General features: G+C 45.4%; 1 protein-coding gene across 5 annotated transcripts in view; it reads right to left on the reverse strand.

Moving 5' to 3' along the window:
* Positions 1 to 22,818, reverse strand: part of ANK3 (ankyrin 3) — a 154,682-nt gene that overhangs the window by 83,601 nt on the left and 48,263 nt on the right. For 4 of the 5 annotated variants that reach the window (XM_026042979.1, XM_026042978.1, XM_026042977.1 and 1 more), the window contains exons 1-5: positions 16,669 to 16,684; positions 16,115 to 16,138; positions 14,782 to 14,880; positions 5,259 to 5,357; positions 740 to 838 (exon numbers count right to left, since the gene is read on the reverse strand). In XM_026042979.1, the coding sequence (XP_025898764.1) occupies positions 740 to 838; positions 5,259 to 5,357; positions 14,782 to 14,880; positions 16,115 to 16,138 (321 nt within the window). In that variant the 5' untranslated portion in view covers positions 16,669 to 16,684. Of the gene's footprint in view, positions 1 to 739; positions 839 to 5,258; positions 5,358 to 14,781; positions 14,881 to 16,114; positions 16,139 to 16,668; positions 16,855 to 19,517; positions 19,617 to 22,678; positions 22,778 to 22,818 lie in introns of those variants that run through there. The other variant, XM_026042980.1, reaches the window with a different exon arrangement.

Genomic DNA, 22,818 nt, shown 5'->3' on the forward strand with positions numbered 1-22,818 from the left:
GAAAAGAAATAACAGAAGGAAACAAGAAATATTGCAGATTTCTGCTGAAAAACGTGGTTGAGGCTATCCCGGGAAAGAACCCCAACAAGCTGCCGAGCCCAAGTGGCAGCCTGGAGGGGAAGAGGCAGGGCTGCAGCGGTGCCGCGGAGCAACGAGCACTCCGCAAGGGATCCCCGCCGGAATCACTCCGGCAAGCGTCGGCTTTAATGCCAGCCGGGGGTCAGCAGCAATCTGCCTCCCGAGCACAGGTGGTTTGAGACTCCCATGGAGAATATTTGGTGATAAGCTGGAGAGAGATAGAAAGCGGGGAAACTGGTAATCAGGCCGACTCCAACGGAAACACGAGCTGCCTCTGCAGAGACATTCCTCTATTTTTATCTCTTATCTCTGCTACAGCCTTAGGGTAATGCAGGTACAAATTGAAGATACCACATTTATTCCAGGGTAGAAACAGAAAATTTCCAGCTATTGAAATTTTGAAGGATGGTGTTATCCTACATGCCTCTCTGGTTGCTTTCTGGTCTGATTTGCTTGTGTATCTCAATTTAATGCCTCTTACATATGCAGACGTGCACTACATATGACATTCACTCTGGAGCTCTCCCACACAGTTACTTTTAATAGCTATGAAACAGGAAAGTTATTGTCAGACTCTTAGCTATATGAAACCTGCATAATTACATTAGGAAAAAAAAAGTACAAGGATTATCCCAGCAGAGAAAAGTACAGCATCAGTCACCTTGGTTTTGGACAGAATAGGGGCACCACGATCCAGCAGCATTTCCACAACCTGTTCATGGCCACTTCTTGCTCCACAGTGAAGAGGGGTCAATCCGTCCTTTTGGAAACAAGCATTACAGCCAATTAGTTTCAGACATGCTAAAATCTTGTGCACTTTTATGAAGGCCAAAAACATCCCGACAAACTAATTCAATTTTGCAGGATGCTGCTCTCGTCGTTGAGCAGCTGAACCTGTTTTCTCAAACKGACAGAGCGTGTTTGGCTCTGCAAGGTTGGTGCTCGTACAACAGGCTACTTCCAAACCCTTAACTTACACCAGTTACAGTCACAAACGTGCATACAGGAAAACGATGAGACTGTACGTCAGGTACTGTACCTGTCTATATTCAACACCTCTTTGATGGCTTTGAGTTTCTGTTATACACCTATTTGCTTAGCAATAAGTTATCACTGTATTAGAAACAGATTCCTTAAATACGAGGAGGACAACCTTTTAGCATTAAGAGCGTTTGCAAACTGATTTGACTGTTCTTTGACCAGCACACTGTTTAAAACGCTTAAGTAATATCTTACACGCTGAGTTTTATGATGAAAGATGATAGCACATGTGTCTGGAGTAATGGTGAGTAAAATCACATGCAGGTTTTCAGCCCTGCATGACACGACGCTTGCTACAAATAGCAATGTCAGAACCTCAAGAAAAGTAAGGAAGAAAACAACTAACGCTTTCAGAATTAGCRGGGGCAAACCTTTGCTTTGTTCTAACTAAAATAAATATGCAGGAGACGGAGTCACACAGTAACAACATTGCATTTGCACTGTGGTGGAGGAGGAGTGCTTCCTGGACAAGGACTGAAACAGGAAGAAAAATAATTACTAGTTGGTAGGGTCTAAGAAAAATGATTTCAAAACTCATGAACAGCACTTTTGTCAGTTGAATTGCAAATGTATTGCTGTAGCTTTCTAACAAATGTTTAATGAAGGCAGTGCATATTTCCCATACCCACATATACCCCTAGGTCAGGGCTGAGCAGAACAGCAAGCAGTTAACAGTAAAAGAAATCATCCACCTGAGAACACGTACAGAAAAGAAGACGAAACTCCATGAGCCTAGGCAGCTAGACATCTGTAGGAAGGAGCTCAAAATCATGTACATTAGCTTGTCTGTTCTTTTTATTTCTTATAATTGATATATTCTCTAGGCACCCTCAGAAAGATACTCTGAGTTCAAGCACAAAACTTTGGGCAGGAACCATTTGCCTGTTTCTACTGCCCTCGACTCCCTCCACACAGGCACTAAATTCGACGCTCAAGGCGAACGAGACTTTGTCCACCTTACTGAGCTGCATTAGACCCTAAAAACTCCCTGTGCTGCCCAAAGCTGCGGCCCTCGCACGTGTCCCAGCCCTCCGTGGTGTCCCAGGGAGAAAGGGAAGCAGGTGACGGATCGTGCGGCTGGACACGGCGCCAGGACCCAGTGCAGGTGAGCGGATCTGCAGCGTGGGGAGGATGTCAGGACTCCCACCTGGACGTGCAAACCCATTTGGAGACACATCCTTTGGCTGCAAAGATCTTCTTTGTGTTCTGAGAAGGTACTGCTTGTTTAATCAACTATATGGCATAAAAAGCAAGGAAATCACTGCGCGGTGTCAATCTCTAAAGCACTGATAAGAGAAGGATGTACAAGTTTGTTAAAAAAGAAATGGTGAGATTAAAAGCGGCTGCCCTGCACTCAGCAAGACTATTGATTTTGTCAGAAGATTTTTCTGGTTGCTTATTTACTGTGCATATAAAATACACTATGTGGAGCACAGAAAACATTACGTGTATTAAGAAGCAAACTTGCCTTAATAGGATAGCCTGCAACGGCTCAGAAAAACCATTACAAACCATTATGACAATAATCTGCAGATTAAGGACTCTGTAAGCATGTGCTGACATGATAAATCACACCACGCGCACCATCCAGCCCTCCGGAGCGGCTGAGGGCAGCTCCGGCGCAGCGGGCAGGACAAAGGGGGCAATTCTGCTGAGCGCCAGGCTTTGCACAGGGCCGTCCCGCGCGTCCCTGGGGCGGGCGGCCGCGCGCGCGGGACACGCTCGTGGCGCCGGCTCCTGCCGTCGCTTTATGGCCAAACACGGGGGGCTCGGGAGCCGCTGATGTGTGATCCGGCGCATCTTAAAAGAGTATTTCCCACATGTTTTCATGCTGATAGGAGCGCTGGCCTTTTATTGAATTGCAAAATCTGTAGAATGAGGATTATAAATGCTTATTGTTAATCCCGGGGAAAATGGGCTTGCTGCGGCTTCAGACACAAATTCGCTTTGGCATATGCGGTATTAGGCAGCCAGGGCAAATCAAGCTAATTTAATCAACCTCTCTAATTATGCTTTATTTGTTAAAACCTTTTCTGGAAGACAGAAAAAGAAAGGAGACAGGGCAGCATTCAATGAGCATTTATATGAGGCCCTAATAGCTCTTTGCTTGAAATACCACTTCAAAGCCCAGATGCTGGGAGTTGCCCTCGGTGCAACGCGGAGCTGCTGCGTTCCCTGTCACCCAGGAAAAGGGCACACACARGGCACGGGGCAATGAAAATAAACAGTGCAACACACGCAGGAATGAAGAGGAAGAAAGAAGGCTTAACCTCAAAATACCCATAAAAGCATTTCTGAAATAACTTCACAGGCTCATGTGTTGTCTGAGTCCCCCATCAGTGTGCAGGTGGGGAGCAGCGTTTTGGGGCCCCTCCACCCTGCTGGGGACAGAGAAACMTGCAGTCCACATCTGCCACAACAGTGTTAAGGGGACGAAGACCCAGCCCTTCAAGTTAACCCTTTGTGCGGTGCTTCAGCACTGCCATTTCCAGCACCATCTGCCAGCAGCAAACGCAAACACTCATGGAAATGCCTTAGGAAAAGAAATCCTTATCCCAACTCATTTAACACTCAGGAAAGGTTTGATTTGAATTTATCTATCCAACAAATATGTCTGTGAAAAAGGAAAGCAGACAAGGCACCCAGCACATTTTTGGCCAGAGAACAGTTTGCCCGCACAGACCACAAAATGACAGCTGAACAGCTACACCATGTGAAAACGAGTGACAAATCCCAGCCCTGCTGATGTCAGCGTTTGGTCGGCAGCCCAAAGCAGCACCTTTCACRCTCGCATTTGAAGGTGAAGCTCAGAGCTGATAAGCAAAGACTTAGGAATCTCCGTCTCTGAACTAGAAAAACGTGATTTGCAAGTGTTTTGTACTTTTCTACGGTTACAGAAACCTTGCCATTCACCTTTAAAGAGGAATTTTCTGCTCCTTACACAGCATTTGTATTAAATAATATCACAGTGTCCAAGACAAACATCCACTTAGTCACTAAGCACCAGGCACGACGCATCCGGCAATGCCAGAGAAGCGCAACGGTGATGGACACACGGAGGGCACGAGCAGGAGTCATGCAAATCCACACTGATTTACATGCACGGAAAGCAGGGGTGTCTGGGGATACAAGCAGGCTCTGTGGAGAGCCAGAAGAGAAACAAAAGCTCCATGAACTACACTCATCCACTGCCTTTGCCACAGAGCAAGCTCTGCCAGGCAGGAACCATCAACTCTTCTGCCCTCTTCCCAAATCCTGCTGCTGTCCCAGCCCCTGTTTTCAGTTAATTAGTTCAGTTATCCTAACGTCTGCCCCCGAGATCTGTGATACACACAATGAAAGGGCTGATGACACAGGACAAGCAGAACCCAACTGTGACCACGCGAAGGAGCAGCCCCGTCACCCAAAYGGGGGAGCAGCCCTCCCCTGCGCACAGCAGGAGCCCCCCAGCCCAGCGCAGCGGGGCAGAAGCTGGGACCTCCCTCCAGAAATGAGAGCCTCACAAGAGCCAAGGCTGCGAGGCGCCTCTGGAGAGGATCCGGGGCAAGGGGAGGCAGCAGGAAACACAGGCATCAGCTTCAGATCAAGAAACCTGCATTACCAACACGCCAAATTTGAAGACATACTTATTAAAACCCATTTTCCAGAATTAAAAAAAATACACACACACACGCATGTGTATATCTGTGTATATATACACATATAGACTAAACAGATACTCATACATGCCACAGGAGCTACTTTAGGCATGGTCGTACGCCTAGGAGAGAAACAAATACCAATAAAATAGCATCGTAAGCACAGGCAAAGACCGGCTTCCTCATAATTAAAAAGAAGCCAGTAAACAGCAGTATAGAGATTGCCAGTATTTTAGCCAGTGTTTGAAAAAGCCTGCAGGTCCAACGTCTTTAAATAAAGAAAAGGTGGAGAGAGCAAGGGAGWGAGAGACAGGTACTCAAAGGAAGGGTCCCATGCCCACAGCCAAGTGAAACCCTGGGGCTGATCGACGCCTGCCTGGGAACAAAGTGCTTCAAAGAGTGTTGCAGTGGAAAATTCAAACCCTTGACATAAAGCCTGCAGCACAGGGAAAACATCCCGCTCTCACAAAGGCCCTTTGCAGCATTCCCACTTAAGCTTACCCTCGTTTTGGCATCAATTTTAGCTCCTCGATCAAGCAGGAGTTTGACCATATTTGCATTGCCCCTCTTCGACGCAACGTGCAGTGGTGTGATATCATTCTGTGGAAGAAAAGAAAGAACAACCATGAAAGTACATATCCATATTCATTTCTGCCATGAACCATCCATCATCACATGGCTCACAATAGGCATTATGCCCCCTTTGCAAAAACACAACACTGTTTTATTCCCCTAAGAGCACGAGAGCAGAGGGAAGCTGTGTTTACCCGCAGGCACGAATTACCAGCCCAGCACCCTGTATAAAGAYGACAAACCTTCAAGCTGTGGTAGGAATTACAGAACAAGGCATCATGATTGTGCCTCAGTTCTCAGCTTTTGTATAAGGGTCACATTTCTGGAACTTTATTAACTAAACCCTAGCAATTTCATTCTGCTGGTGCTGTTTCTGAAGGTGTAATAAGATTCCTAGCTCACAACTTCATTAGCCACGTAGGTGGTCACAAAAATTAAATAAAATCACCGTATTTGTAGCTGTGCTTCAAAAGCAGGAAGGTGCTGAGACTATTTATTTCGGACAATTCTCAGTAAACTCTCAAGCAGCCGGGTTTCCCAGTGACACCACAATTTCCTCTACCCCACCAACAGCAAGGCCACGGAGGCTCAGGCAGGCCGGTGTGCCGGCCTCRCGCGGCGGCAGCTCCGCGGGGACAGTTGCTGGGGACAGACACAAGCGCCGCGCTTCCGAGCGAGCYGTGCCCGCGACGTCTCCTCGTGCTCTGCTGCCTCCTCCAGCTCGCCGYGCATGAGGGCCGCATCCTGGAGGGAGCGGATTATATGGAGCCAAGGGAAAACACGAGGCTGTGCACAGAGCGCAGCTGCATTATAAAGACAAAGAGTTTTAAGGAAGGGGCTTCCGTGTAGGCAGGGACGGCAGGAGCGAAGCACCTTGCCCCGGCCAAGCAGCGTGCGCTGAACTCTGGGGAGTGTCTGTCCCAGGGCTCCCTGGCCCGGAGCGGCCCTGAAGAGCCCCAGCGTGACACAAGTGTCTGGCCTGGCCGGGAGTGAAGCTAACAGCGCTTGCCAAAGCTGCAGCCGAGTGGAACGGCGGAAAACCAGCGCCACGAAAAGCAAATCCCTGCTCAGCTGCAACGAGCTGACTCAGGGTTGAACAGCTGAGTACCTGATGCAGTAGGTTACGTTTTCACTTACACACAATTGCACTAGGAAGCCACCCCACAGCTACTAGAAAGCACTAACTAATATTATCACACAGGCAAAGTACAGCTTAGCAAGGAGAAAACAGAATTCTTTCTCYGATATTAATGATAATTGGGGCCTCAAAGTTATCACAATTCCTAGGTAGTTCTTCCTTTCTCTAAAAAACAAAATTAAAAAAAAGAGATGCTTAAAAACACTAGAAGTTAAACTCTGCCTAATCCTGCCAGGTACATAACCCAGTGCTTTCCTCTAACACACAATTTGTAAGTTAGTGAGACAGAGGGAGAAAAAGAGATTCATTTAGGAACAACTTCCATCCCTTCAAGTAGAGGGTAGTTCAGGTAATCTTGACCCAAGAAACATCCTTTTCTACTTGCTGAGGCTGATGAACAGAGAGGTTAACCCAGTCTAAAAGACCTTCTTGCCCTTCACCCAGGACAAGTGTTAACATGTCAAACTAATTCACTAGTATTATGCACAGGCTAAAAGAAGAAATGCCTTTTCTAAGCACGAAAGAAGAAGTAGAGGACGAAGGGATAGGGTTACAAAAGGCAAAGCTAATACACGTTACGAGTCCAGTTCTCATTCATCTTGACAGCAAACTCCATCCATTTAGTGCAGCATGGGAGAGTTTAACCACGTCAGAACAGGCTTCGGGTTAACCCTGCACCAGTCTGATTTTTCAGAACTCCTGTTGCCTTAAACAAAGGAGAGCTGATTCCAAGGGGCACATATGGATGCTGGAAGATCYGCATCTCAGCTCCAAAAGAGATGACGACCTCCCCTTGGCAGTTAAGACTTCGGCYGTGCTGCCTGCTTGCAACAGGAACATATGCAGTTTTGCAGTGAAGGATGAGTCCTTCTCGGAGAACCTTTCACTTGTGGGTACAGCGAGAGCACCCCAAGCACCTGGCCGGGAGCTCACGATGCCCTTCACATGGAGAAACTTCCCGGCACCTGCCAAGGACACAACTCACCTCCGCAGGCTGGAGAGCCCAGCACACCTCCCACCTTACGGAAAGCACAGAAACGTAATGCCTCTGGGAGCCTGAAACCCCCAGCTACAGCTGGTTGAAAAGAGGCAGCAAGTTCACATCAGGTGGAGATAATGCATAAAACATGTGCTGATGGAAAGCACAGTTCGTAAGGAAAACCAGGCAGGCAGAGGACATCACACAGCTGCTCTGAAATAATGAACCGAACAGAAGGAAATAAGGAAATGAACAACATGCAAGGGAGCCGTCCTTAGGAAACACAGTTCCCCTTTTCCTCGGGAAAGGGCACTGCCCAAGCAGCATGTGCTCATTACCAGCATGTGCTCACTCGCTCGGAGGGAGGATGCAGTTCTAGTCATACACTACTGTCCTGCTCATACAGCTCATGGAAAGATCTAGTGAAAAGACAAAAAGCACAAGCACGTTTGGCCTTATTCAGCCCTAAGACAGCTCAGGGAAATAATGCAGAGAAGCAAAGAGGAAAAAAAGAGAGGGGACAGGTCTCTCTTCACCATCTGATTTTCCCTTTTAGTGAGCCGAGCTCTTGCTGGGACTGGCCGATATGAAGCAGTAACTCAGCTGGCTGCACGTGCTGACCCCAGCACGGGTGACAGAAGTTACTTGAGTGCCTGAGAACCTGTCTGCTGGGGCTCAGGGCAAGCAACTTGTCYGCAACCAGCACCGCACTGCCCCAAGGTGCAGCCAGTTCCGCACCCCCGGGGTGGCACACGTGCTGCCCCTCGCCATCGCGCCGCCTGCACTGGTGACAATCAGCATCGGCTGCAAATAAACCTCTGACAACAGAGTCGCCAAAGCTTCTGGTGGCACAACACGCAGCGACCCAAGTCATTTGTRCTTGTCAGAGGAAACTGGAGATAAAAATAAAGCTTCATAAAATGTGCAGCTTGGGTACAGGTTATTAGCACTAGTGCTCTGGTATCAGCAGCACAGCCACCAAATGTGAGGTTTTGTGCTCCTCAGTAAATCAAAAGCATCTGCTGTCTCTTCAATCTATTTTTATCTGTTTGATCTTCTATATACTTCTCCCTTTGTTCTTAAGATAGAATAGTAAATCAGAAAACATTTGAAGATGTTTTCCTGCCAGTAACAAATCTGAAATGACTTCAAAAAGTTGCCCTAAAAAACGTGGTTCAGATCTAGAATGTCTACTGGACTGCTCCTTGCCCCCTCTCACTAAATATCAAATGCTGGATAATGTCTCTCTAATGTCTGGTAGACCCCTCAACAGGGAGATCATCTCCCATCCAGCTAGAGAGTGAAAATATTCTGCAGGGAATATGAAATACAACTTGTAAGAACAACAACTTAATACTATATAATAAATGTAGGGAGGACAATGAACTGCCACAGGTCCTTCTTTCTCCCCAGCGGTATCTGACCTGAAGCTGTGTGAAGCCGCATGTAGCCCGACGTGCTGGAGCAGCTGCTGGCYGTTTCTGCCCCCATCACCACCAGGCTCTTCCCTGAGGTCCATGCAGTGCCTGCCACAGCCTGGACCCCGCTTTGGGGACCCTTCCTTTCGGGTCTCAAGGGCCAGAAACAGGGTGGCCGAGCAGACGGTGGCTTTGCTGCTTGGTGGCTTTCGCTTATGCCCACTCAGAGGAGACACAGAGCCTTTTCAGCTGCGTCTCCATCTACAGCATCACAAGGARCATCAGGAACATGGAGCTACCTGCACTGAGCAATAAGCCACCCATGCTTCCCATCTGAAATGAGATCAGCTCCCCTCTGACACTCGCCACCATCCATCACGGCTCGCTGTAGCAGTCCAAGGCACTCCTTACCGTCACAAATTAGCAACTCAAAAGATTAGAAAGTTGGAAAAAAAAAGTGGAGCAATTCAAAATCACCAGACTGCAAGCACTGTACATCTGCTAGCTTCATTTCTATGCATTTAGCAAATGAGGAATTCCCCACGGTACTGGGTATGATACGCTGTCCTCTGGGATCGCATCGCTCTGAGCAGGCTGAGACTGCAAGCTTGCTAATAATCAGGGAGAAAGGTATTTGCACTTGTAGAGCCACAGTGGGCACAGATTAAAATAAGAAAAAAAGAAAGGAAAAGCGAGACCTGTGTGGGCAGAGCCCCCGACTCCGGCCACGGCTGCTCCGCACGGGCAGCCCCGAGGCACTGGCCTCCCTCGGGACGCCCGAAGCAGCTTCTGCAGCCTCGTGTCGTGGCTGTCACCCCGACACACCACGTTGGTGCTATGAAACCCCCTGCCAGACTGATGGGGACGTGGTATATCTACCAGGAGCAACCAGTGTATTACCCTCAGTGGAGCAGAGTTTCTGTCACAGAAGCTTCACTTCTTTACCTTCAGCTTCTTTAAAAATTCAGCTGTTACYGAAACGTCCAGACCAATTTGGATTTTGTTTTTAAGACTGTCCTTCCCAGCTCTTGCCTGAGAGTAGGCTCTGGGAAGGGCTTAACATTGACAAAGACGTGGGAATAAAACAGAAGCTGAAAATAGCTAGACTGCTCAACCAGAAAGTTCCCGTGGAGTCTGCAAAATCCCTCCCTCATTACTTTTTCTGCTGAAAAAGAGCCCGGCTCTGCTGGCTGTGGCTGCTGAAGCCGCCCTGGGCGGCAGGGCTGCGGGCGCAGGTCATGTGGCTGGGGGACGAGGGGCCTGTGCCTCCCTCCCCTTCCGTAACATCCATCCGTAACTCCGAAGCCGAGGTACAGCAGGACCAGCCCTGACCAGCATCACAGACACCCGGATGCAGCTTCTTGAAATAAAGCAAGTTACAGCCACTAAAACACTGACAGTCCTACAGAGTGCGCTTAGGACAGTGAAAAGTTTTCAGCTTCCTCTTCCCTCAACTTACTGTTAATAAGTCTTATTTTTTGGCTAATTTAGTTTTATATACTGCTCTTTCTTCAGGCTAGAGATGCCCAAAATGAACCCGAGAAGGAAAGGGGAGTATAGCAGGAAGCCGTTATGGCAGAGCAGCACTAGGGAAATAAAAAGCTGCTCCTGTGTCCTGCTCCTGTCACTTCCACAGCGCCTGTGCCGCCTGACGGGCTGGCGGTGCCGCGCGCTGCGGCCTCGGCGCCGTCAGGAACACACGCTGCCCTCGCAGCACCTCTGAGGAGCCCGCGAGCGCCCGCGGGCTGCCGCAGCCGCCACAGCTGCAGCAAGCCCTGCATCCGCGGGCTCGGCGCGGGGCTCCCTGCGCGGTCCCTGGCTCGGGGGACACGGTGGCATGGCACCCGCGCGCCTCCTCCCCGCCCTGGCCACAAAGCACAGGACCATCTCCACGTCCTTGCCACCTGCACCTCCCGACTTGCCCAGGTAGAGAGGGGATTTGAGGGCCCCTGAGGTTTCTTTCAGCCATTGCTCCAAGCTGCAGACAGTGCTTCCGCTTCTCCTGYGTAACGCTGTGTATCCCACCTGCCTTCAAGGTGGCCTGATTCTTGGTACAGAAGGTCAAGCATATGGCAGGAAGCCCCTGGAGCTGTGTCCAGAAGGGCTTGGAGCACAGTGTTTTCACCAGGCACCCAGCCACTGTTCGCAAGAACAGCAACAGCAAAAGGTCTCCTGAAGAGAAGCCTGAAACAGGGGAGCCCTCTTAGTGCTTTCACTTCTCTGTGCTATCTAGAATGGTCGTTCCAGAAGACAGAACAAAAATACCTGTTATTAAAATGCTAGGTAACACCCTCGGCAATTCAAAGGCACAGGTGGCTGACGAACAATCCCTTTCTTCAAATAACACATATAAAAACTTCTTCCTATTGAAAAAGAATGATAAAAGAGAAAAACTTCTAGGTCTTTTAGCTTCTTTCAATTACTCACTAGGGTTTATCAACACCTCCCCCTCTCACCTCTCCAATGCCACGGAGAGCTAATAGAACAGTACCTGAAATTGTTCACAGTCCTTAGAAACACTGGTAGTGACTGTGCTCAATGCTAGTCTGGCTAAGAAAGAAAGGAGGAAAGAAAGGATYGCTCTCGGTGATCCTTTGTTGTCTTCCCCTTCCCATGCTGCTGCTATCTCATGTCACTGGGGACATCTTCAGCACCTCTGTTGACCTCCTGCCCCACACTGGGAACCATCATCAAGCACTTTTACYGGCTTCCTTCCTGCACTTCCCCTCATGTTACCTGCATCTGGCCCCACCTTCACTGCACAGATGTTGGGAGTTGCTTATTTATCCTTCTCTCCACACCTGCTTTCATGTTGTCCCCTCTACCCAAATATCCTCTGCTGCCCTAGTCCTCTGCTTTTCTTAAATCTCCCYCAGAACTGATACTTGCCCCAACAGTTGAACTAAGTTAAAGTTCAGGTGAACTGAGAGGTAGACAAGCAGTGTGCTTTCACGCTTCTGTAACAAGAACAAAGGGAGGCTTGGTGCTTTTCAAACACATAAAGTGCACTTGAAACCCTCATCCTACAACTTGCTCTTTGCACCTCTGAAAGCTGTATTACATACACTCCGTGTGATTTTATTTGGCCTACATTACTTGTGTTTCTTTGCTCTGTTGCTTCCCCCAGACTGTCATCACCTCGTGTAGGGGCTGGCTCTTCCCAGGACGAGGCACACAGCACATCATGGATGTTGTTTATATTAACTAAACAAAACGGCAAGGGGCAAAAAGGGGCAGTGGGCAAGCAATACCTGTGGGTCATTCTTCAGTACCTGTTTTAGTACCTCTACCTGCTCTGCCATCGGGGTAATCAAATACCAAGCAAGAGATCTGCTACCTGGTGCTCGCAAGTGCAGGTTACGCTCAGCTTCCATACGTGCTCCATTTGTCTACAAATTCACAGCTCTACCCAAACCTGTCTTATCTTCCTGTGAAGTACTTTCATTGCCAGCAGTCTGATAAGCACTAAAGAACAAATCTCAACTCCATACTGTTGTTCTTTATGCTACAGTTCCCTCTGTCACAGCCACTTGCTCTCGCTTTGCAGGCAGGGCCCAGCGGAGAGGGTGCATGAACCTCTTGTGGGTGCCCCCACGCAGGTACCGTGAGCCCAAAGGAGCAGCTGAGAGCTCAGAGCCCCGAGCCGGGCCAGCGCGCTGCCCTGCAGGCCCATGTCCCCCCACACATGCCCCTCTAATGCAAGCAGACTGCCGACCACAAGGAATGTGAGGAGAACCTCCATTTCCCACTTCTTCAAGGGCAAGGGCTCTGGATCTGTTCTCCACCAGTGTCCAAGTTCTGTTATTTTAATAAACCAAGCAGCACTGCTACTGAATTCCACTAATTGATAATGTAGCAGCCTTGCTAATCCCTGCTCCTGTTTCTGAGTGGGAGAGAATTGACTCAAGATCCCATCTTCCTTGTTCCTGTGATGAACACCTAGCAAATACTAAACATCAAAACTTATGAGAGTTTGAAATGTCTTACTAGCTAAAATGCTATCATTTCGACAATTTAAGGCCTTGGGAATAAGAGGTCAACATTACTGGGGAAAGCCAAGTACACAGAAGCTTCCCAAACCTTTGATTTTCAAATCTAATCTTAGCCTATGTGGCTCTAGCCCTGAACTTCTCTCTAGGCAACAATTTAAAACACCTTTAGTGATGAATGCTCCTGTGAAGTGGAAAACATCGCTTGTGGGAAGTGTATGAGAGAAGATCCTTACCTTTGATACTCAGCTGTCAACTTGATCAACTACCTGCTGCTGTTCCTCTYGCCAGCATCAGCTGCTTCTGGATCATGCCTTCTAACACTCTCTCTCAGCTTTGGGAATTTACTTTTATTAATAAATCACTGAATGTTGCTGTGTTAAATGAACAGTGGCTGGCACCAATCCCTCCCACSTGCATCCCTTCTTAAAATTTACAGAAAAGATTCTTTGGCAAAACACTGACCATGCTCTGTACATCTCCACTGCTGGTTGACTGTATCCTCCAACAGCACACATTGCTAAACACACAGTCTCTGAGAAGGAAGTGCAAAGAAACTGCTCTGCCTTGGCTTTGTGGGGCAGGAGGGGTGGGGAGCTTGTTTTTAGCTGCAAAAAGTCCCAGAAGTTTAAAAATACATATGCTTTTGCAGTGCTTATCACAAACACTTTACTGCTTGGAAATTTATACTTACTAATAGAGGCACAGTGACTGTGGAGAATAGCTATATATTATTATATATTATCTAGAGTAAAAGCTAAAGTAAAAGGATATACTGTAATTTGTACTTTGCACATGGCACATACGTTGAGCAATAGTACAGTAATTTTCCTTTTGTTAAAGTAATACAACAGATGATCAAAACCTCTGRAAATCAGCTGCTCAATTAGTTATCTAGGTTAGTCCTCTCTCATCACAGACACCAGACTACATACATCCCCTTATAACACACACAGATTTTTGAGCTTTCTATCTTGATTTCAAGGCTACTCCAGAATCTCACACTATAAAATCTAATATTAACATCCAGTGTTTCTCCCAGTCTTCCCCTGCCGGCTACCTCGCCTCCCTGGCTTTGTTTTGTAGGTCTGATGAATTAAGCCCTTTTTCTTTGCGCTTTATTTCTCCTGATGACCCTTTCAGGCCTCCCCCACACCTTTCTCAATTTGAATYCTGGACCATTTGTTAGGTTTTCTGGCTTCCCAAGAAGTCTAACTAAAATTTAGTATTGTCTTGCTTTGCTTTTTTTTACCTCCTGTCTATACTTGAAATACCTTGACTAGTATAACCTGCAATCACATTTGCTGTGTTGTTGTTTTTTGGATTTTCCTCAGTAAATGAACTACTACAGTTATCCAGGTCCTTACCATTCTCGGTTGGCAGGCTGGTGGAAAAACCAATAGGAGAAATACCTGGAGCCTTTCTCCAAGGATTTGACCTTCTGTTTTCCACTACGAACTTCAGCACAGTTCTGCATTATGGTTAGTCATACCCTTTCGGTGCTGACCACAACTGCTGGCCATAGGTCCGTAAGCATATTCTTATTCTAAGTCATTAACGAAGAAGTTAATGAGTAAACAAACTACAAGAACACCAGTAGGAACCTACCTCCAGCTTCCTCCAACACCAACCACAGCATCTTCTCTTTATCCAAGCCCTGCCCAGATAGTCCTGCCCACTTTCCTTCGTGTAGAAAATCATTTTTAGCTCTATGGGAACTAGCAGATGAGGCTGGCAGGATGGATCTGTGTTCCRGGGTCTGCGCTCAGGTTCAGTCCAGCAGCCCAAACACCCCCCTTTGCACCTTGTGCCGGGAGAACAGGAGGCACCTCAGCTGGCCGAAGCCACGCACACTTCCACACCGGGCAGGTAAGTGTTTCAAAGCAAACACTAAGCAAACTAAGCATAACTAAAATCTCATTCTTACCCTTGCAGTGAAGTCCACGGCAGCACCCCGATTTAACAGCAATGTAGCTACGTTGATATTTCCATAGTGAGCAGCTATGTGGAGCGGAGTGAACCCACTCTGGAAAAAGAACACAACAAAAGCAGTAGATACTTTTTTTTATATATATACATGTTTATCTCCTTGGTACTCCAAAATTTGCATCACATCACTGTCAAAAGCTAGTAAGCAGTCTGCTGCAAGTCACCATTCCAATTCTGTACTAGATTTTACTCATTGATACTTATTTATAGACCCTCTGAGAGTCTAAATAAAATTATATTGTTGTGCAGAAGGGAAAAGTAATTACTGTAATTCTTCTAGAAGATCAGAACTAGGATAAAACTTTCAATTAATTCCACAGAAACATCAGCAAAACAGTAGAGTATTAAAAGCAGTGATTTGTCCTTTATAAGATATTAACGTCTAACCAGAAATACCTATTTGTTATCTGTATTATATCAGTCTTGCAACTTAAATCTCTTAGAGATTCTTTGCAGGAGTTCAGATACAAGTCACTTGATATACTTGCTAACTGCATTTTATAAATTCAAAGTAGATGCAAATGAAAACAACATCAAAGACCATTTTAAATGATTAATATGGATTTTTTTCCACGGGTTAGTACCATAAAGATCAGTCCCCCACTGTGGGCAATCACACTGGGTTATGTTCAGACACCGCAAGTTGTCAGCCTAATTAGAAGATGCCTTAGTGATAACATCACTTCAGCAACTTATTTTCATATTTAAGTAGTTTTACTTCCCTTCAAAATAATGCTAAAACATGCAGCAATTCCATCAGTCCTGCAAAGTACGATACCTTATGGGAGCTAGATGCATTTCTAAATTGTTTGCAAGCCATGCTAGCTGCCACCGCCTTGCTTTGGGAGTTTTGCAGATTTAAAACCACTCTCAGATCATTCTGTTTGCTGACACCATCGACATAAGTGTCATGCAGAAGCCTAGAAGATCAGTCCTGGATGCACACAACATGACAGGGTTGTCTGCAGCTCTTGACACATCTGATAAACATCCACAGCATGAGAATCCCTGAAAACGCTGTCTTATGTAATGCAATGCTTTACGATGGCAATTAGTTCCAAAGAATGCTTACTCTTACTTTTAACCCCTAGTTTCAGCTGCAGAAAGCCCTGGTATCTAAACTACAGTCTYCTCTAGCACATGCTACTTCATTTACTCTAAAGCAGGTATCTATCCTATAAAAGGCAATGCAGAAAGAAGGAGGAAGACGAAATGATGCAGCAGCACTAAGTCATGAAGGAGTGATGATGCATATATATATTTATATATACCTCTGTTGTTCTATTCACCATCATCTAGGTTAACACATTTGGAAGCAAAGAGGGGGGAAAAAATGAACGGTTAGTTCACCACTGGTGATATGGATGCAAAAAGCTTCATGAATGCTACGGGGCAAGGCAGCTCTGAGACAGCACACGCGGCGCCGAGGGGAAGCTCGACTGAATGGAAGCTGAATGATCTTCTTGCACGTCAATTGTCACATGTTTATCAGAGTTCTGAAGTACCGAGATCACAAACAACTCATCATAGGAGTTTATTATTTGACGCTTATAGCACACTACTGCAGTAGTGGCTTTCATTCCCAAGAGGATAATTTTAACAGTATCTTGGTCATTATTTTCCATTTGCAAGGTTTCTAGAGAAGTTAACTTTGATTTAAAAAAAGGGTAGGGAAAAAGAGGCAAAGGAAGAAACAATCAGAACTTATTTTGAATCATACACCGTAGGAGAAATTATATATAACTTCTCAGCAAAATGCTGCATTGCATGTAACAAGTGGCCAGCATCAAGGCAGTGTTGAACCTGACTTGTGTCCACCACTGACCTTGGACTCCACGTCAGCRTTGTGGTCGTTCTGCAGCAGCAGAGCCGCCGCCTTCGTGTCGTCCTTGCGAGCGGCGATGTGCAGAGCGGGAAGGCGGACCTTGCCCTTGGTGTCGTTTTCAAGCAACAGCGAAACCACCTGGTCGTGCCCTTGCTGCAGAGCRACCGCCAGAGGCGTGAAACCATCCTGCAACACAGAACGGGGGCGACTCTCAGCAGATACCCCAAGATTGCCAGGAAGGGGGAGGCAGAGATGACAGCATTAGTGACGCTGCTAGCTCCAATTCACAGCGTAGAATGGTGCAAATTGAAAGCACCTTTCAACAACGCTAATATTGGAGTAAAGTGTTGACAAATTGGGCCCCAAATGCTTAACGCATCTAACTGACACTTCAAACAAACATAAAAGCTCGGAACACAAACAAAATAGAATGACACTTGGAAAAAAAAGCAAGATTATTCACTGATTAACATTTGCATATATATGTACTTGCAGAATAAAGCATACAAGCATATAGGGATGTAAAAAGCTGAAAAGATGTTAAAATACAACTGACAGAGATGGCTCCAGAGCCAATTACTGTCCTTTCCCTCACAGCTAGAAGCAATCATCTGTGCTTTTCAGGGGAAAAAAAAAGCACACATTCCTGCTTCATCCCTATTCTCTGTTTTGTTGCTGTTGTTGGTGGTTTTTTTAACTATGTGGGTTATAAAACTTGCAAAGTAACTGCGAATTCTCCCAATATACCAACTGTTCTGCTACAGTTATAAAGGGAACACTTCCATTGATGAAAATTAACACAGAAAAATTAATAGACAATCCTCTGATTATCTATACTGAGACTCGCATAGTTATGACCAAAGAAATGCAGATTAAGAGACCTGAAAAGCAGAAGATAACGTTTAACAGATTTTGAAGTGGACTCAGCACTCAAAAGCAGTCTAAGATGCTTTTCTAAAATTACATTTTAATAGACTTTTCTAAACGTGAGGAATGCAATAGGCAGATGCAGACAGGATATTCCCTGTCCAGCTGCCCCAAACTCGGCCCTCCTCCGGCCCGTGCGGAGCGGTGCCGAGGCCAGCGTGGCGGGAATGTGTTTCCACGAGGCCAGCACCCCTATATGCCCCTAGGTCTATAGGCAGCAGCCTCACCTTAAAGCACAGATTAAGCAACCCCAGCCTGGAAAAATAGTCAAGCTTAAGTCAGTTTGAAGGAAAGGCTGACTCTACTTTCCCCACCATTAGAACAGCTCTGTTAAAAGGTTTTGTTATCAATTATTTAGCTCTACAGTTATAATTTAGCAACAAAGGTTTTTGCACGTACAGTGAGAAAGACAAATTAGATTGTTCTTAAAACTCTGATCAGGAGAACATAAAAAAGCACCCACAAATATCTACTGCAACCAAGTACAAGAAGAGAGACTATGTTATCCTGTGGCCTGGTATCTTCACAGGAATTTGGCACGGATAAAATTAGATTGCACCTTAGCACCAGCCTGAGCCGCAGCCACGTGCGGGCTGCGCCGCCGCACCCAGCTGAAGGGAAGAGCAAAGGGAAGGGAAAGCCCAAGGCAGCCAAGCCCAGCTTGGGTCCAGCYGGCCTCAGGAAAAGTTACAGCTAACATTTTCGAAAGTCGTATCTGGTTGGAGACTCTGGGGACTACCATGACTTCCTGCTGTCCAAGTTTTCACCACAAAACAGAAACGAGCATTGTGGATACCACCGTTTTCAATTAATTTTCCAGATTTAAAATATTTCACTTTGGTATTTCTTGACTTMATGTATTTGTGCATTTCCAGAATTCCCGATGCACACCTCTAGTTACAGCTACTTATTAGTGATTTTCAAAACATAATTTTGATTCATTGTGGTTTGTTGTATAGACTTTAGAAGGGACTAATAAAAATTCCATACATGCATTATTATCCAGTGATACTACAATATGTAGAGACAAAATAAGCTAATTTTGCATTTCGTATTTTGTGAGCAGGGCTTTCTGAACTTAGGGTGATTTCCTTCCTGGATTCAGTACAGATGCGTTAGTCAGAATTTAATCAGAGTTTACACAGACCAATTACTGAACCATGTTTTTAGCCAAATGTTGAAATAAAGATAACTAAAAATTAACCAGATTGAAAACTTTTCTCAATACAGTATATTTAAGAAAATCAAAATGCTTGCTATTCTTATAATCTTTCCAAATGTTTTCCCTTTTCCTTCCAAATTCTCTTATTCAGGTCAGAATTCCTTCTTAGGGGCAAGAAATAAAAGTGCTCTTCTAGAAAGAATCCTGAAACACCTTGGAGAATTCAGCCTGTAACCTTCTGTCTGCTTGAAATTACCACTGCAAGACCAGATGGAAGAGTCCAGTACAACAGCGGGGGAATCAACGTGGCAATAAATGCAGCTCAGAAAATATTCCAAGCATGAAGCAAGCCCAGGATTTCCCTGGATATCCCAGGGCTGGCTCCAAAGAAGGCAAACAGTTTCTCTTGTTTTACGGTTGTCCTCAGCATTACTCTGCTCAGCAGTTCTAAAGACACGAGAGAGAACTTCCATGTCTTGCATGCAGCTGCCTGCTGAAGCACTTAATCATAATTGCGAGCCTTTCACGTTAAGAATACATCTATTTTTAGAACTGCTTTTAGTTGAAGTTCTTTTTAGAGGTGGCAAGAGATGGTTAAAATGTCTGAAAACCAGTAACTTGGTATTCATTAGCACACTCTGCAGAGAGAACATTTTATTGGTCTGAAATTCTGTATTTAAAAGACTCGTTTGATAAAAGTTGTCAAGGATAAGTGCTCAAGCACATTTTACTTTGTTCAGTGCAAAATTGGAATTGTTACCTCTGTAGCAAGGCTTTGACTGGCACCATTATCAAGAAGAAACTTAACAACTTCCAGGTGGTTTTCTTGGGCTGCCATATACAACGGAGTGAAACCATTCTGAAAGAGGAAAACAAAGTGTAAACATTCCACAAACATTTATATATACACACATATACCTGCAGGCACAAGCTATATGTATATACACAAACACACATTTTGTATATACACAAACACACATTTATACATCCCAGAGATCTGCAGAAGTCTGGTAGATTAGGAAGAAACAAACTGCCTACTCATATGCCAGTTAATGACAAGATCTCCCCTGATTTACATGAAAACAGAAGTGTTGATGCACTGTAATATTGTTTTAAAAAGGTGTGACAGAATCTTTCAGATGATCAGGTACAAATRTCCTGGCCAAGCAGGAATTCATGTGTGAACTCACACTAAAAACCAGTCTGAATAAAACTCTTGGTAGAGAGGAGTTATGATGTCTTGTAAATTAGCTGCAGCAACGGACACACAAAATTGGACAGGTAAATGTAACACCAGTCTCTAAGGAAAGCAAAGGCAACAGCTTTGTGAATCGCTTTTCAAGTTTTTCTCAATAAAGAAAATTTAAAYTTTTCTCAATAATTTCTCCTTAACTAAAGGACAAGCTCAGAAAGGGTTSCCTCATGCCTGGGTTTGGCCAAGCGGGTATGTGCAGTGCCAGGGCTGCAAACCCTGTCAGGGCAACATTTCTGCAGAAGAGGGAGAGGAGATGCAGAGCAGGAGGAGACAGTGACTATATATTTATATCAAAGGAAAGTCAGTAACATTTTCGCCTGTGCAGAAGTGAAGGGAAACCACAGCCCAAGCCCTAGAGCAGTGAATTATAGCTGAGTTGTGGCAGTCCCGGTAAAAGCAGCTCACACTTCTCAATTCAGGAACCCCGGGGCAGCGCAGCGTGGCTCACACTGGGCACAGGCGAGGGGGGCCTGAGCTCACACACCCCACGGGCAGCACAGAAACAGGGGCTCAGAGGCACGGGGGCTTCGCAGGGCRGTGAGGGGAGCAGGAACTCCGCTGCAAGGGGGCGCGGAGCTGCTGTGACACCCCACGTTTGCAAGGCCCGCACGAGCCGCAAGCTCTGCTGCTCTTCCACTACTTGGGTACGTTGGTCTCCACTCAGAACAGCATCGCCACAAGCAGGGAGCGGGCACTGAAGGCCCACCAGAGCCAAAGCCGAGAGGGAGCAACGTGTCGGTGCACTTGCCCGAACCAAGGCCTGRCAGTTTAGCTTAAACTCTGCTTAATGAAAAGCAAAGGAACCCAGAAAGTGCTTGCTCAAGTACCTGATATGTCACATTACAGATTATTATTTCAGTGGATAGCAGAATCTGGCTTCTCCCTATCATATCAYGGCATAATCAATACCTATTTACTAACTCAGTTGGAAACTAAGCTTCACTTCTTAAAATCTTGCGCATTCATATTTAAAGGCAAAATTCCACAGAACCAAGTACTATTAGAAGCTGGAGGCAGAGCGGAACCCTTTTTCTTATGTTAAATTTATTATATGCAGCTGTACTTCTATACTTTGCTCTTTCTTCCCTAATAGAAACAAGAAAGAAAGAAAGAAAGACCCAAGGAAATCACTAAAGGACAAGCAGCCTAATGAAAACATTTTGTCTTCCATGATAATAAACAGCCCTGAGAATAGGCACAAAAGTCAGACTCGGTACAAATTCTTTTCTTTCAAAGACAAGTATTTGGTTAAAGAAGGCTTCATGTTCCTAGAGCTGGCTTGTTCAGCMGGGTATACCTGCTACTGCCAAGGAAGTGGGAGAAAAGACAAAAAAACAAGGTCAGAAATGAAAAACAAGCAGAAAAACACAAATCTTTGGGTGGTCTATCAGTGGACCTGCCAAATGTACAGCAAGTTGTTCTAAGCTCTAGGAGGCTCTGAGAGATAATCTGACCCGCRGGAGAAGCGGCTCTAGAGGCAGTGTGGCAACAGGGAGGCTGTGCTGAGGCATCCCAGTCACTGCTGGGGAGCAGTCAATGCTCAAGTTGCACAAGCAAGGACTTCAAAAACATCCACGCAAGCCAAAAAACAAAACAAAATAAAAAAAAAACTCACCACCACCACCACCAAAAAAGCTCCAAAAACTTCTACTCTCATCAGTTRGCAAAATTAGGGTAACATGCAGCAAAACCTTAGGGTGTTTGGACAATGCAGTTACATAAGGTGTTTACAACTGCAGATTATTTTTAGTTTCAGGGCTGAATCCATGACTTAAACACAATCAGAGAAGAACCTTACATAGCTATCTTGCTTTCTTCAACAGGAAAATCATGGGGAATGTTTCTGCTTTCTTTTACTTCCTAATATTTGTAGAAGATTTTAATTAAACTGCTTTTTTTATTGCTGYGGTGCTCTCTAAATTCTAATTCTGTGATGCCTTAAACCAAATATTGCAGCATCTAGCTAGTATAAAATAGTGAACAAGTGGAACTGATTAGCCTATTTTCTTTATCCAGTTGAAGGAAATATAAAATGAAACCTGAAATATAAATCATAAATAACTAATACTATTGAAATAGATTCAATTAAATACTTTATTCGTATTATTGGATACACTGTCAAAAAAAAAAAAAAGAGACAGTTTCTCTCTGCTTCTTTTGTGTTCTTCACATTTAGCAGCAACACTGCTTTCCCTTGCATTTCTCCAGTCTTCTGTAATTAGCCTAAATGTTCATTCACAGGTTTTGACCAAACTTAAAAGCTCTACACATTCCTGTAGGGTGTCCTATAAGGAGAGGGGAAGAATTCCACTTAGCCAGAAACACAGAATCACTTTTGACTTACAAGGAGGGAATGAACTCAGCACTAGACTCRCTAAAATGCCTGGATCACTAATAAAATGGCATCTATGTGTTTAAACTTGGTCCTTGTACCTCTCCTCCATTACCTACATGTGTGGAACAATCAAACAGAAATGGGTTTGGACTTTAGCAGGATCACATTCATTTTTCCAACTCTGTCCAACCCTACTACCCAGAGCCACCATTAACACAATGAGATCTCCCACCTGTGCTTATTAACAACATAGCTTACAACGGGAGAAAGATTTCAGTATGTCAGTAATATTTTTGATAGTCCCAAAGTGAGGTGAGAAATGCTACTTTACCTGAGACTGTGCATTGACATTGGCCCGATTTGTAACCAGCACTTTGACTACTTCTGCTTGCCCAGCGAGGGATGCTATGTGCAATGCTGTGTTTCCTTTCTGAAATGAGATGGTGATATTTGAAAAGATTACCCAACTTA

This window comes from Nothoprocta perdicaria, unplaced genomic scaffold, assembly GCF_003342845.1.
Source record: "Nothoprocta perdicaria isolate Ctin4 unplaced genomic scaffold, notPer1 scaffold_32, whole genome shotgun sequence".
Lineage (NCBI taxonomy): Eukaryota > Metazoa > Chordata > Aves > Tinamiformes > Tinamidae > Nothoprocta > Nothoprocta perdicaria.